General features: G+C 49.7%; 1 protein-coding gene across 3 annotated transcripts in view; it reads left to right on the top strand.

Moving 5' to 3' along the window:
- LOC122532785 (dachshund homolog 2) overlaps positions 1-12637 on the top strand; it is a 182866-nt gene extending 170229 nt beyond the window's left edge. For 2 of the 3 annotated variants that reach the window (XM_043661873.1, XM_043661874.1), the window contains exons 9-12: positions 1777-1923; positions 2645-2899; positions 8360-8446; positions 10984-12637. In XM_043661873.1, coding sequence (XP_043517808.1) covers positions 1777-1923; positions 2645-2899; positions 8360-8446; positions 10984-11036 — 542 coding nt within the window. In that variant the 3' untranslated portion in view covers positions 11037-12637. The remainder of the gene's footprint in view (positions 1-1776; positions 1924-2644; positions 2900-8359; positions 8447-10983) is intronic. The other variant, XM_043661875.1, reaches the window with a different exon arrangement.
- Positions 12638-16395: the final 3758 nt, after the last annotated feature.

Below are 16395 nucleotides of genomic sequence, written 5' to 3' on the forward strand. Positions count from 1 at the left end.
AAATTACAACATGTTCTCAGTTTGAAGTATATTTAAACGTAACCCAGACAAAACAAACGACAAGTTTATTACTTGTTAATAATTTCTATCCAGTGATATCATCACCGACGAGTACAAAAGAAGAAGAAAGCAACAAATTATTGTATACGGTCACTCGTTATGGTCCGCGAACCAGTTGACAACGCAAGAGGTTAACCTCTTGTCCCAAATTGCAACATTTTCTCGATTTTAGGTATATTTAAACGTAACACAGGCAAAGCAAACGACAAGTTTATTACTTGTTAATAATTTCTATCCAGTGATGTCATACGAGCGAGTTCAAAAGAAGAAGAAAGCGACAAATTATTGTATACGGTTCGGTCACTCGTTATGGTCCGCGCAAGAGTTTAACCTCTTGTCCCAAATCGCAACATTTTCTCAATTTTAGGTATATTTAAACGTAACACAGGCAAACAAATGACAAGTTTATTACTTGTTAATAATTTCTATCCAGTGATGTCATACCGACGAGTTCAAAGGAAAAAGAAAGCGAGGAATTATTGTATACGGTTCGGTCACTCGAACCAATTTTCGAACGCGAGCGATTAACAGTTCGCAGCTTCCTGATTCCAGGCGCGTCATCCTGGTTGTGGGCCACGGGTGATGGCCACGCGAGATACAAACGATACAAACGACGGTGTGTAAACTATCTTTTACGCAGTTTCCTCGACGCCTCTTCGTTTAATAGCACGTTTCGGCGCGGATCGGACGAAAATGACGATGCAGTTGTTGTGCGTCTGCGGCCGACTCGGGCTCGTTTCCCCGGTGACGAGACTAATTGGACGCTAACTACCGACTTCCACGTTAAACACAGGGTAGGTCCGAGAAAAAGGCAGCTCGCGCCGTTTCCCCGCGTTCCGCGAAATCCGGCCATCGTGGTAGCGGCAACGCCGTCGATCGCGACGATCGCTACGAGTGGATCGTGACGATCGTGGTGGCACCGACAACAAAGGCCAGGCTCGCGAGAGATCGTGGCCTGAAAGCGCCGGGAGCGGGTGATCCCGTGCAAGACACAATAGCCGGACGCGGCGGTTCGCAATAATGGAAAATAATTAAAGCGGGCAGGAGGAGGAGGGACGATTCAAACGCGCCGACCCAAAAGGTCCGAAGGATCGCTCAATCGGCCTGTCTACCATGTCGAATATTGCTCTCCGCTTTCGTCGGAATTTTACAGTCCGAGAATCGGACTCGAAATTGTCTCGGCGGTCTGCCAATTTGCTGTAATACGCGATACCGGAGGTATCTGTGATAGAGTAATCAACGGACGCGGTCCGGCTGACAGCTGTGGGGCAGTCGCGAGAAAAAATTGTTCCCGTTTGCAAATGGTGGGCAGCGGTGGAGAGTGGGAACCGGTTTAACCGGGCAACAAATTCGTAGATGGATCGATAACTAGATCGAGCGATCGATCGACGTCGATCCTCGAGTAGACATCGTCGACAGGCGCGCACGGTAGCCGACGAGACGATCAGACCCCCGCTTAGACGCGTGTTCCAAGTCCGAGGCCCCCTGCGCTGACCGTGAAACCCCCCGCGGTACAATGATACACCGAGATAATTTCGTTGGACTTTGACCGCGCCAGGGTTCCGCCACCTGGGGAACCGAAAAAAACACCGGCCCCGTTAAGTCGTTTTGACAGGTGTCCGTCGAAATCCGTTCGAAAGAGTCGCACGCGACACACCCGCCGGCAGGGATTATCGACGATACCGACTGAGAATGTTTCAATGTTTCTGTTCGCAGTGATGTATCAGAAGCGATTAAAGAAAGAACGAAGAGCAAGGAAACGCTTGCAGGAGCAGCTGGACCTGGAGATCAAGAGGCGCACGCAGCTCGAAGAGGCATTGAAAGCAACGGGGGCTTCCCCCGAGCAAGTCAGAGCGATCACCGGTAAGTATACAAGGATTATCACGATACCGGAGAGAAATAAGAGAGAAAGAGAGACAGACAAACAGAAGGCAGAGAACGGTAGAGACAAAAGAGTTTTCATCGAGTTCTAACCAACTGTTTCTCTTTCTCTCTCTCTCGCTGTGCCCTCGGGTTACCAGTGATCTCGGAGTACATTAATTAATTCACCGAAGCAGAGCAAACAGCCTGACACCCGACGGAATACGATTCCTTACTTATCCCCCGAAGACGGAAAGATCCGCATCCCTTCCGGTTTCAAACACAACCGTGGCCCAACCGTTTCGCCCGTCTCTTTCTCGATTCTCCGGCTAAACGATAAACGACATTCTTCGACGGCAGGGGTTCGGAGGCAGCGAGAAGCGCACCGCGGCGTCACCCCTCTTCCTGTCACTAGCAAAACTCGTGCGCGAGCTTGAAACCCTTTAAGTGAAATCTCTTATTCCGATATAGAACCGGTGGGCCCAGGAATCCGGCAATCTCGCGTCGCAACGACGTTGCCGCTCCCGCTGCCGCCGCTGATTAACCCTGTCAGAAGCAGAGAGTAGCGATACTAATTTCGAATGAAACGGAGCACGCGAATTCGCAGCTTGGAGACGGTTGTTCGAGGGGTCGTTAGTTTGCTCTTGCAGCGGAACGAACTGCCTACGAATCGTCGACAAATCGATGACGCCGATTTTGCTTTTCTGTTTCCCTCTCGGTTTAGAAAACGTGACGGTGGAGGCCCGCACGAGTTCAGAGCCGCCGGAAGCTAGTCCGGTGCACTCGCAGTCGCAGCAGCAGCCATCGCAGCAACAGTCGTCCCAGCAACCCCTTCAGCAGCAGCAACAGGCCCAACAGTACAGGGAGGCCCAGGTGCCGCGTCCCTCCCAACAACCTTCCACCCCCGAGAAACCGGCATGGGGATACGGTTTGGACCTGATCGGCAGCCAAGCATCCGCCTTCTGGCAGAATTATCAAGGTCAGTTTGCCGCAACACCACACCCCACTGACTAACTCTCTATCCAACTTTCGACGAGGTATCCAACGTCGGAACGCTGGGGGGTACGACAGATAACTTTCCGGCTCCTTCGAGATCGAGTCAACCGGCGCGCACAGACAGACGAGAGAGAGAGAGAGAGAACAATCCGGCTGACTAACAATGGGTATCGAGCGAAATTTAAGAAAAGCGGCGAGAGCCTCGCGGGCACCCTTCCCGTTGGCTAGGAGAAGAGAGGGAGCGGCCGCGACCGCGATGAAAAAGAGGGCGAGGACCCGTGGCAAGCCGCTAATTCGGATAATCGCGTTCCCGTATTAGGATCCACTCAATTTTTCTGATCTTCCGGCCGGGTGACTTCGATCCTCGATTAACCAAACAAAAAAGAGGAAATTTCCTCGACGAGAGGAGATGTGGGGAGAGAGAGAGAGAGAGACGTCACGCGTCGGTATCGCGCAAAGTAAATTATTCGAAAGATCTTCGGGTAGGGAGGAAGAGAGAGAGAGAGAGAGAGAGAGAGAGAGAGAGAGAGAGAGAGATGGAACAATCACGCCGGGGGCAATAACAACCCCGTACACGCGGTAAGGGTGGGCGAGTCGAGTACGAGGCCAGAGTCGATTCCGACGAGGAAACACAAGGTATTTGAATAGGGTCCCGCAGCCACCCGGGCATCATGATGCGGAATCCATTTGCAATAAACAACGGAGATTTAGCTGGGGTAGCGGGGTGGGGAGAGGGTGGGGGGGGGGCATCGGGTCGAGCAACAAGGAGGAGCGTAGGTCGACGTAACGTCGCCGTCTAAGGTGGGTACTTACGCCACTGAGGGGACTTCGGGGCCGTCGTGTCTTCGAGTCATGCATTCTATACGAACAGCGCCTCTCATTCTCCACGAAGAGCGGGAAGAGATTACTCTCGGGCGAGACTGGAGAGTAAGATCGACTATATTTTGAATTTTAAACGGACAAAGAAAGAGACGACAACTGCTGGGATCTGCTACGCTGGGATCGATTTTAGAAAATCTCGACGCTGCGTCGTTGCATTTGTTAAACGATAGGATAGACAGCGTGGAAACGTGCGCAGAAGAGTATGGGGACGCGGATCTCTGGAAGCCGATCGCGACGAAGCGAATCGCGGTAGCGTTTAATCGACTCGAAACGACCGATCTCTGGCTGTGTCCGGCAGGCATTCGCGAACGAGCTCGCGGTAGCGAAGCACGCGTATGAGCGCCACTGAGCGTAATGCAGAGTTTATGCACATCTCTGGCAAGTAAGGAAGGAGCTGTAATTTCCCCGGCGGCCACCGTGGCTCTCGGTGGCGTTACCTGTCCTCCCTCTCCTTTCTTCCTTTGCTCGCGCTCCCTTCATTTCCCTTAAACCCTCCATCTTTCTCTCTCATCCCCTTTTGTTCTGTGCGTCTACTTCACCTCCCTCTCTCTCTCTCTCTCTCTCGCATTCTCTCTATTCTGCTCGCTTTGTCCCTTGTCCTCCTGCTCCTTTCTCCTCCATCTCTCGCGCTCCGTTCCCCCGCCCCCCTTTTGAATATACGTACATACGTGTACGCGTATATGCACACAACGACGATACCTTCCGCGTCCATCAACCAGCATCCACCATCCGACGAGTTCGACCGAGCACTCTGCCACGCTTTAATATTTAGACTATATGCAATAATTTCACAGCAACCATAACGTTGTCTTACCCTATCTCGCCTGTCGGCCGCTTTCACGCGACAAACTCCGCACGTCGCGTCCTTCCTCACCATCTTAGACCTCTGTCGTTTATTTCGTCCTCCCGTGTCCTCGACACCGGCGGCGTCAACTTTGTAAAATCGTTCGTTCGTTTGTAACCGAGATTGGAAACATCCTGGTTAAACGCTCCGGTTGGAAGCGTGCCCCGTTTACACTGCGCTGCGCCCGGGTCCACCGAAGGAATACGCGTGCACGAGCACCCGCAACGAATCTGTTACGCCGAAGAAACTCCGGATCGTAAAACCGGAACGAACGAAGAAACGATACAATGTACAGCGACTTGCTTGTAGCTTGTCGACGTATCTGGAGTGGGCATCTCGTTTCTTCGCGTCGAATATATGGGGCGGGAGGGAGAGGTGGAGACGAGGCGAGCGCATTCCAGCGGGAAAACGCCAGGATGAAATATCCTCCTATAGTGTACCTCGTGCGCGCGTTCGCGCAATCCGGCAGCTAGTCTACGATCCTCTCTACACACCTGTGCGCGGCGGGCACGTGCGTGTGTACCATTAGACGAAAGACAATAACCCCGCGAGAGTGATAAACCGTGACGCGTGTATACGAGCAATATAGAAGCGAAAGGAAGCGAACGCGTCGACACGGGAAGCCTGAAAATGGTAGGGGACTTGAAAGCGTCCCTCGCCGCGAATATATCCACAAGACACGACGTGGTTTTCCGGCGAACAAGCCAGGACCGGAGAAAGATCGGGAGGGTAGGCAGGGAGACGAACCGCCCGTTTCTGTGCACGCTCGGCGGAGGTACGTTCGCGCGAGGGTAACTAGGTGTTAGTGGCTGCTGTCGAGAATATCCCCCCGTCTTCCTTTCCGCGTGACGATTACGAGACGCGATTTACTTTCGGCTTTACGTTTTTCTCTCCGTCTCGACCTCCGTTCAACTCCACGCCCGAGCTCATCGTTGAGAAAACGATGGAAAGGCGGGGCTCGACTCATTGGAAATCGCGAGCGGTGGCGGGACATTTAAATTCGTTTCTGTCGCCAAGCCGAGCGCGAGAGATTCGTCGGGACAGGAGGCGAACGGAGGTTACCGGAGAGCGGCAGGAAAGTGGCGTTTCCATTGGAAATCGTCGAGCATTCCTCTTCGTCCTCGCATCCTCGCTTTTTGTGTCCCACTCGTATCGCCTCGCTTTTTGTGTCTCTGCGCTTCTCCATGCACCTCCTTGATTCATACAATTTCACGGTCGGCTTGGTGCTCGAGCGCCTATCTCCCTGCATCCTCCGTCTCCTCGCCTCCCCAATCTCGTGCCTCTCGTCTCCCTGCATCCCTCGTTCGCCCCACGGTTCCGTGTTTCTGTTTTACATAAAGATCAGAGCATTAAAAACGCGGCGCTACACGAAATCATCCCCCTGGCCGGCCCTCCGCGCCACCGCCATCGTCTTTTCGTCCTTCCCGTTCCTCATCTTCCTACTCCTACTCCCCTTCGTAAAAGCGCTGCTCTTTTTCTCCTCTCCTCTCCTCTCCTCTGCTTTGCTGACCCACGGTTCGATCCTTTCGCATGAGAGAGAGAGAGAGAGAGAGAGAGAGAGAGAGAGAGAGAGAGAGGGGGGGATCGAAAGCAGTAGAGCAATTACCGCGGCCGGGACACGATCGTCCGACGTCTCGAAGTCGGATGCTTCGTTGGATGCTTCCTCGCGCGAGAGGATCGTCGAACCCCGCCGAACGACGTTTGTTTTTCAGCGCGCGAGGTCACGAAGCCTTCACCGCCTCGGAAATTACTTATTACACGCCGGTGTAATAACTCGGGACTCCTCGATGCCTCGACGGATACATTTGCCCACTACCGATCGAGACACTCCGCCGGCCGGGCTGTTTGTTTCTCCGTGCGAGAGCCCGTAACGTTCGTCCGATGTAAAACCAAAATTATGAAGCGTGAGTGGAGAGTGTGACGGTTGGTCGATTCCGAATGGGCGAACGAGCCACGATCAAAAGAAACGAATCTCGGAGCGAAAAGACGTCCACGCGTGGACGTGGAATTTCGAGTGTTCTTCGAGTGAAAAAAAAAATCCAATCGATGGCCAAGCACCGGTGTGCTTCCAATGACGTTGCGGTGTCTCGATTTTTTGAAGAACGGACAATTGTATATATATATATATCTATATATACCGCGTATTCTTTTTTTTCTTCACTCGCCGTGCCTGCCACCGCATCGCTGCCGCCTTCCACTTCTTTTCTTCGACTCCTCTCCCTCGAGACAGAGAGACAGAGAGAGAAAAAAAGAGAGAGAGAGAGAGAAAGACGAGTTGGCCTTCTCGCGCGATGCATTGTGCGCCAGTTAATTACGTGCGGATAAACGCACAGTCATACCGGATACAGTTCGAGAGGTTCTTCTTTCAGCGATCTCGCTCGGGGGCCCTTTCCGCCGCGGTCGACAGCCGAAAAAAATCGGCTGCCGGGACGAGGGCACAATACCAACCGTTTAGAACCGAGAAAGAGGGGCAGCCGGCTCGTTCGGTACGGCCTGAAATTGTTTTCATTGTTCCCGCGATTTGTCAGGGTGTGTAACACGGTAGCAAAACTATTAGTCGCCTGATATCCACGAACGTACGTGAGGCTCCGAAGTTGCGATCTGTCTCGATCGAATCGACTTTCGTTCGAGGCGATCCGAACAACGAACTTTATCCCCGCTGGCGTACGGTGTCGGTTCTCCGTTGACTCGCACGGTGAGAGGCGCACGCGACACCCTTCGCAATCACCGTGGCAACAACGCGGCGATATCTTGAGCAGTTAAATTGTCATTTGGATATCAAAGGGACGAGGAAACACCCCGCGCGCGGATAAGGGCGCCAGAGGTAATTTGGATCAGTGAAACGCAAACACTCGCGGGATATAACGGCCCTGACGAACGCACGAGTTCACACCCACGTACCACGAAACAGCCCTCAGCTATTGTTGCACAAAGCATAATGGAATCTCGGCCCCGACGTCTCTGGTGCCGCGCGGCCGCGCGACTCGTGCTACTGGGGGTAACGTCGCCACGGTCCTCCGGCTTCTCTCCTCTCTTCTCGCCCGTGCGACACACACGCCGGTTTAACTCGGATTTAATGGCCTCGCAATTCGATTTTACCATTGCTCGTTGCCCAAGGAGGCGCCATTTCACGCTTGCCGATTTCACTCGCCCCTTCTTCAAGTCATTTCGAATCGAAAAACACTTCCGTTCGAATTTTCTTCTTTTCGTCGGCTCGGCGAATTTTCAATTTCCAAGGAGGAAGGAGGGTCACCGGACGGGGCAACCCTTCTTCTTTCAATCCTCGAGTAATGTCTATAGTCGTGGGACCCCGGGTCGAAAGGGACGTCGCGTCATTCCGTGGGCTTAACGAAGTAGACCGAAACGAGGAGCCTGCCCGCGGTTAATTCGGCGCGATATCATTAAAGGGACATTTTCCAGTTTTCACCCTAATCCTTGCGGAATTCAGTGAGCAAACCTGCGGCCCTTTCACGCCTGCCTTCGTCCGTTATCCCTGTCCCGTCCCTTCTCCCGTTCCCCTTTCCACGCAGTTCGCGCTCGCTGGTTTTCCACTAATTGCCGCTCCGTTTCATCCTTCGCGGCGCGCGGCGGATTTCGGTTCACGCCTCGACAAAATCGACGCCGAGACGTCCCGTCCGAATTCCCTCCGCCACCATCCAAGATCCACGATGAAGGAGATAACCAAACGAATGTTTTGTGTTTTCTTCCCTGTCGCAGAGTCGCTGGTGCAGGAACTCGAGCTGGAGAGAAAATCGCGGCAGCATCAGGCGGCCGAGAGGGACCAAGTGAAGTCTCCTCTTCAAGGTAGGTTTAGCGGTGACGGTTCGACGCCACTGAATCTCGAGCAAACACGGACGCCGGTGACTTAGTGCGAGAGGCGTCGGCTTCAAGGCTGACCGGTAAAAGTTACAGTTAGGCACTGTCGCGACTAACCCGTAAATTTCCCGCAAACGGAGGGAGGCGTGGAAAATTCGACGTTCGACCGGGGAAACGTAACTCGATTTCTTGGCCGGATCAGCGAGCAGGAATTTCTTGCGACAAGTAACAAAGTTTCGGATCTTTAATTAGAAAGTCCTCTAGGGGATGGCAGTCGCGCTTCGACGGAGGGGGTGTTTCTTGCAGCGGCGTCACTGGCATACGCCGCCGCCGGATTCAAAACTTACCGTCGCCTCTTGCTCCGCGGAAACTTCGTCGAAAGTTCCAGGCTCCGCTGCAAAAACCGTCTAACCGATGCCGCGTGATTTCAATGCTCTTTCTTCGTCTTTCTTTCTTGCTCCTTCTTCTTCCCTCCTTTCTCTCTCGCTCTCTCTCTATCTATCTATCTATTAGTCCATCTATCTATCCATCTATCCGTCTCCCTCGCCTTCTTCTACTCTGTTTCTCTCGAAGAGATCCCCGACGTGACGCTGCACGTAAATAATCGTTTTTCTCCCCGCGAACCAAGGTCCAGCGCGGCTTGGCAGCTGCTTAACGAGTGGTTCCCTTAATTGGCCGCCGCTTCGTCAAATTAACTACTCGTCGGCGGAACGATCGAGATTTTCTCTCTTTCGAAATTGACCGCGTCGATGTCAGGAATCGTCGGGCGTCGGAGCGGCCACGTTGCCTTCCGTAAGACAACGCGCGAACGACGAAACGTAGTGAATTGTGCCACGCACGTCGAGAATTTTTTCTCCCAAATTGCAATACTTTCTCAGTTTTAAGTATATTTAATATTTATAACGCAGGCAAAACAAATGACGAGTTTATTACTTGTCAATAATTTCTATTCAGTGATATCACCGCCGACTAGTTCAAAAGAAAAAGAAAGCGACAAATTATTATGTATACGGTTCGGCCACTCGTTATGGTCCGCGAATCAGTTGACAGCGCAAGGAGTTCACCTCTTGTCCCAGTTTGCAACATGATCTCAGTTTTAGGTATATTTAAATGTAACACAGGCAAACAAATGACAAGTTTATTACTTGTTAATAATTTCTATCCAGTGATATCATCACAGACGAGTTCAAAAGAAAAAGAAAGCAACAAATTATTGTATACGGTTCAGTCACTCGTTATGGTCCGCGCAAGGGTTTAACCTCTTGTCTCAAATCGCAACATTTTCTCAATTTTAGGTATATTTAAACGTTACCCAGGCAAAGCAAATGACAAGTTTGTTACTTCTTAATAATTTCTATCCAGTGATATCATCACCGACAAGTTCAAAAAAGAAAAAGAAGACGAATTATTGTATACAGTTCAGTCACTCGTTATGGTTCGCGCAAGGATTTAACCTCTTGTCCCAAATGGCAACATTTTCTCAATTTTAGGTATATTTAAACGTTACCCAGGCAAAGCAAATGACAAGTTTGTTACTTCTTAATAATTTCTATCCAGTGATATCATCACCGACGAGTTCGAAAGAAAAAGAAGACGAATTATTGTACGTAAAATGACGTGTCGCGCAAGAATTTGTTCTCTCCCAAAATTGCAATATTTTCTCAGTTTTAAATATATTTAATATTTATAACCCAGGCAAAACAAATAATAAATTTATTACTTGTCAATGATTTCTATCCAATGATGTCATACCGACGAGTTCAAAAAGAAAGCGACGGATTATTGTACACGGTTCGGTCACTCTTTATGGTCCGCGAACCAGTGATGATTAACCTCTTGCGCTAAAATGACGTGCCGCGCAAGAATTTGTTCTCCCCTAATATTGCAATACTTTCACAGTTTTAAATATATTTAATATTTATAATCCAGGCAAAACAAATAATAAATTTATTACTTGTCAATGATTTCTATCCAGTGTTGTCATACCGACGAGTTCAAAAAGAAAGCGACGAATTATTGTACACGGTTCGGTCACTCGTTACGGTCCGCGGGACCAGTTGCCAGCGCAAGGGGTTAAAATGGTGCGTGATGATTTTCAATCACAAGCGACAGTTCGATAAAAAGTCGAAGTGGCGGCTGGATCACAAAGGCGCCGGTTAGGGCCGATGAGTCGACCGGTCTCGTATTTACGAACGCGCGCCCAATAAGAACCATTCTCGGCCTCTCTCTCTCTCTCTCTCTCTCTCTTTCTCTTTCTCTCTCTCTCTTTCTCACTCCCTTTCGCGTTCATCCGCGTCTCGGGAGGCAAGGATAATTAGTGAGCGGCGCCGCTTCCAGCCGAACGATCATCGAATCATTCGCTCGGTTTTCTCTCTTATTTTCTCGAATCGCTTTCGTCCAGCGGGTCGCGCGTACTCGAACGACGACTTGGGGATAGGACGAGAAGCATTATCAGGCTAGGTGATCCCTCTCTCGAGCGATATGCACCAGGACACCGAACTCTTGACCGGCGCCTTCTGTTTCAGAATCCCGAACGGGTTACTACAAGAACTCCGTTCTGTTCACGAGTGCGACCTAGAAGAGGCTGGAGGAGAGCAGAAGAGGGGCGGAGCGCGTGTCAGCGAGCAGCCAGAACGAGTGATCGCGATCGATCGTGGGGAAGAGCAAGAGGGACGAGGAAAACGGCGTGGAAAACGGAGCGAGTCCAGCCTCCCGTACAAACTACTCTTCGTCTCGCAGTTTCGTGTGACTCGCGCGGCCGAGCCGATTGAGCCGACCGAAGTGATACCGATCGCGAATTGACGACTTCGTACACGCGGAGAAGAGAGTGCGCGCGTCGAGTTTCGCGAGTTTTCCGGAAGAATCCGAACCGTTGTCACGCGGACAAAGGTCACTCGCTTGTACGATCGAGTACAAGGTACAGGTGAGGACGAAACTTCCGCTCGGGGCTACGATCGAATCCACGAAGAACGCTCGGTCTGCCGATTCGGCCCCCTCGGGACAGAGACTGATCTCGCAGGTAGCGATACACTGTACAATCGCGATCGACGAGGAGTCAGGATGGAAACACATATCAATGAAACGACGATCGTAACGTGTATTCGTCCCATCGTTTCTAGAACGTTCTTTCCGGAGTCGTTGCCGCTTCGGGTCTCGCGGTACTTACCGCCGAGAGGGTAGGTCGTTCAACCAGAAACGAACCTACGTGTCTGCGCGAATGTATATCACGTCGAAGACGATGTAACCAGAGACAGTACTGACCGTAACATTCGCGTTTCGCGATGAAGGAACACGGCCGAGAATAAACGAAATAATTATGGTGGCGAGCGTAAATATACTTCGGAATAATACCCGTGATTCGCCGAGTATTCCGAAGGAGAACGAGGACGAAAGATATCTAGATAGATTTCTAAAGACTGCTTGAGAATGCGTGCGCGTGTGCATGCGTTCCTAGAGGTACCTATCTCCTAATTATCGAGCGACTTCAATTAGCTAATCGTGTTAAGCTGTGCGCGGACGCGATCGGGCGCACCGTCTCGGTTTCGAGTATTATTATCGCTATTATTAATATTATTTCACCGACGACGGTGTACCATGAGAAGCCCTATCGTCGATGAGCGTGAAGGAAGAAAGAAGGGAAGGAAAATCGTCTGAGGATTCGCTGGCTCGCCGGTTGGCCTTCGACCGCACGTTCTCGTACGGCCAATCGGAAAGTTGTTTTTTCCTTTTTTTTTTTTTTTTTTTTTTCTGGTCCACTCTGCCTTCTCGAACGGCAGATCGTGCAAATGCGACTCTTTTTAAACTTAGACACGCTAGAGCACAATTCGCGCGCGACACCGTGTGACACGCGAGTCGAGATTCGAGGAGTTTCGCAACGAGCCGCGATTCGATTATTCTGTAACATATAGAGCGAGAGCAGCTGTGTGACTGTGAAAGAGAGTCAAGGGGAGGAGAGACTGCGAGAGAACGTGATATAGAGAACGAGAGATGGTGAAGACGAAGCTGAATTAGCGTTAGAACGATATAGAAGACGCTTCGATCGAGATTAGCAGAGTGGGAAGAGCACTGATTGTGAGTGAGAGTATATACGTGAATATGTGTGTGTGTGTGTGTGTGTGTGTGTGTGTGTGAGAGAGAGAGAGCGAGAGATAAAGAAAAAGAATGTGTGCACGCGTGAATGAAAAGAAGAGAGAAAGCGTGAGAATAAAAAAAGAAAAAAAAAAAAGAAGAAAAAAGAGGAGAAAAAACGGATAAATTCTCCCGTGCGTTTTAAATCGTAACACCTTATTTATATAAATAAACTTAGTTACTACCGTCGACAAGTAAGGCTAATGCATATTGCGTGTGTCCTGCGTTTGCGTTGATCGGCCGTAGCTATCGGCGAAATATTTCCGGCGACCGCGGCCAAGTGTGTGGGGGAGGGCGCCCGAGCCGTACCGCGACGAATATTTCCCCGAGGCCGATCCCCGTATTTAAGATCCATGTACAAAGTCTTTTGCCCGTAAGGTTCTTGTGTTGTAAAGTTCACATAATCATAGTGTCTAGATCGTACGTACCGGCTAAAGTCCGTTGAGACGATACTACACGTAGTGAAACGAGAATTTAACCACCGATAGCTCATCTGTATTTGCCATCGCCACTACCAATCGAACCGGGGGTCAAATCTCGCGATCGTGAATCACCGGCGCGTGCCGTCGATCCGAACTCGAGGGTAATCGCGACTCGCGATGCGCAAGCGAGTCGACCGACGACAAGTCGAATCACCTTGGCGGAGAAAGAAACTGGACGATGAAACGGAAGAGCTAAGTGCGCGCGTGTGTGTGTGCCGGCGATTCCCGATCGGCGAGTGGGGAAATTCCGCGAGAGCGCGATTGACGAAAAGAGGAGAAACGAAAAAGTGAACGGGGTGGGTTATTGCGTTACAGGGGAAAGAAACTCGTGGGTCGGGTGGATCGAGTGGGTGGGGGGAAGGGAGGGGAGGGGAGGGGGGGGACCAGTATCGCCACACTACACTGAGTAACGATGATGACGAGCGATGACGATTTCGCGATCGGACTTATACAATCTAGTATCGAGGCAAAAAAGTGTATTCATTGTAATTCAGCATTATTACCTATAAATAAATAGTTGTTATTGTAAATTCTGTGCGTGTGTTCCTCGCTAACCCACACATCGTTCCATCCCTCGCGCGGACCGTACGGAGAACGGTAAGGTGAAAGAGAGCGAAAAGAGGAAACGAGTGTAGAGGCGAATGGAGGAGGCAAATTGCGCGGCGGTACGGTAAGTGAATACTCGCACGATGAAAAAGATGATGGAAAGGTAGGTGAGGAAGGGGAGTAGGCGAGGCGAGGACGGTGTTCTCGTTACAATTACCGGATTCCAGGCGATAGATTCGTCGGACGTCAGCGAAGGAGCACGCGGTTCTCGCCGCGTTCAGATTAAAGGCTGCGCCGTGTGGCGGCGGCGTACGACGATGCATTCTTATCAATTTCCAAGCAGCCTAACGACCCAAGACACGCGACGGATGCCCATTGGTCGAGCCAGGCTCCACCCTTTCGACAGGGAACATATTTTAATAATAAATAACGACGATCAGGCTTATGATTCCGCGGTTGGCCAGGGTCGGGTCGTAGTCACTTAATTAAATCGCCGCGCGCGAACGTCTTAATAGGCCGTGGCTACAAACTCGACGCGATCTATGCATGCGTCTCGCCTAACGCGTAGTCACGTAACCGGCGGCTCGACTGAGAAACGAGCACGTGCCCTCCCGCACCAGCTCGATCCGTCTCTTCTCGCTGAAAATTTGGCCGATCGTCGCTGAAACGCTTTTTCATCGAAGATGCAACGGCCAAGTCCATGGTTAACCAGGGAGGGGGGAGGTAAAAAAGGAAAACGCGCGTTTGAATGCAAATTAAGCGAGCGTCGTCGAACCCCGCGTTTCCAGTGCCCTTTCTTTTTCCTGTCACTCCCCTCCGGCTTTTCACTCCCTCGCTCGGTACGTTTCGCGTTTCAGAATCATAAAGATAACCGAATTGCTCCGACTCGACTTTTATTCCAAGGACATATTGCCCGACAATCATTCCAGCATTTGCATAATTATCGAATAAAATGAGAGAGTGAGAGAGAGAGAGAGAGCCCTCGGGGCACTTCTAATACTCTGGCCCGCGTGTACGACTAATTTCATGCTCTCGGCTTTTTCCTCGGCTGTGAGGGTCGTTCGCCCCTCTCACCCCCTACTCCCAACCCCGCCCCCCCCTCACACACAGATTTTTCTCCTTTCTTTCTTCGTTGACGTTCGTCAGAACGCTTCCTCGCCGCTCGATCTCACCGTTTCCGCGTCTCGCCGCACGCGCTGTTCCCAGCAAGAGACGAGACCCTCGTTCGTCGCGGCCGATTAGCTTAATTCGGCCCCGGAACGACCAAATTCCTTCTAATTAGAATCGCAACGACCGCCGTTCGTGCCGTTCTCTTTACGATCCGCGTTCTCGTCCTCCCACTCCTCTTCCCACGAAGAAACGACTGCTTCTCTTGAAATTAGCCAAGAGAACTTTCTTTCCTCGTGGATTCTGATCAAAAATGTCTCGAAAAGGGCACTAAAAATCGTCTGTCGCCGTCGTTTAACCACCTGCGCTGGAATAACGTGCCACGCACGTCGAGAATCTTTTCGTCCCAAAGTTGCAATGTCTTCTCAGTTCTAAGTATATTTAAATTGGCAAAACAAATAACAAATTTATTACGTATTGTGTATATTTTTAATTAATTATTAAATTATTAAGATCTTCAGTGATATCGTACCGACGAGTTCAAAAGAAAAAGAAGACAAATTATTGTATACAGTTCGATCACTCGTTATGGTCCGCGAACCAGTTGCCAGAGGTTCACCTCTTACGCTTGAATGACGTGTCACGCACGTCGAGAATTTTTTCGTCCAAAGTTGCTACATTTTCTCAATTTTAAGTATATTTAAACGTAACCCAGGCAAAACAAATGATAAGTTTATTACTTCTTAACACTAGAACTACCAAAATTGTCGAAATGACCAACTGATAATTTTTTTTTAGATATTTTGTAGACACAAAATAGTGTATTTTTAGAGACTTGAATGATTCTTTGTAAAATATATAAATAAAAGCTTGTGTGTTATAAAAATAACTGTATTATAAAGATTTTCTGTTTCTTTTACTTCAATAATGGAAATTTTATTCTTTAGTTGTCGGTAATTCTAGTGTTAATAATTTTTATCCAGTGATATCGTTCAAAAAGAAAGCGACGGATTATTGTATACGATTCGGTCATTCGTTAAGGTCCGCGAACCAGTTGCCAGCGCAAGTGATTCACCTCTTGCGCTTGAATGACGTGTCACGCACGTCGAGAATTTTTTCGTCCAAAATTGCTACATTTTCTCAGTTTTAAGTATATTTAAACGTAACCCAGGCAAAAAAAATGATAAGTTTATTACTTCTTAATATCAGAACTATCAAAATGGTCGAAATGACCAATTGATAACTTTTTTTTAGATATTTTGTAGACACAAAATAGTGTATTTTTAGAGACTTGAATGATTCTTTGTAAAATATAAAAATAAAAGCTTGTGTATTATAAAGATAACTGTATTATAAAGATTTTCTGTTTCTTTTACTTCAATAATGGAAATTTTATTCTTTAGTTGTCGGTAATTCTAGTGTTAATAATTTTTATCCAGTGATATCGTTCAAAAAGAAAGCGACGGATTATTGTATACGATTCGGTCACTCGTTATGGTCCGCGAACCAGTTGCCAGCGCAACGGGTTAACGATCGACGAACTCCAACGTATTTGATAGCTTCGGTTTTCCCGTGTACTTCGTGTGCCCGCGACTTTTCAAAACAAAAGGACGTTCCCCAAGGAACGTTCCAGGCTGAAGGACCTTTCGTCGAGATGTCACCGCGGTTAACGAG

Source organism: Frieseomelitta varia, unplaced genomic scaffold (genome assembly GCF_011392965.1).
Source record: "Frieseomelitta varia isolate USP_RPSP 00005682 unplaced genomic scaffold, Fvar_1.2 scaffold_471, whole genome shotgun sequence".
In the NCBI taxonomy this organism is placed as follows: Eukaryota; Metazoa; Arthropoda; class Insecta; order Hymenoptera; family Apidae; genus Frieseomelitta; species Frieseomelitta varia.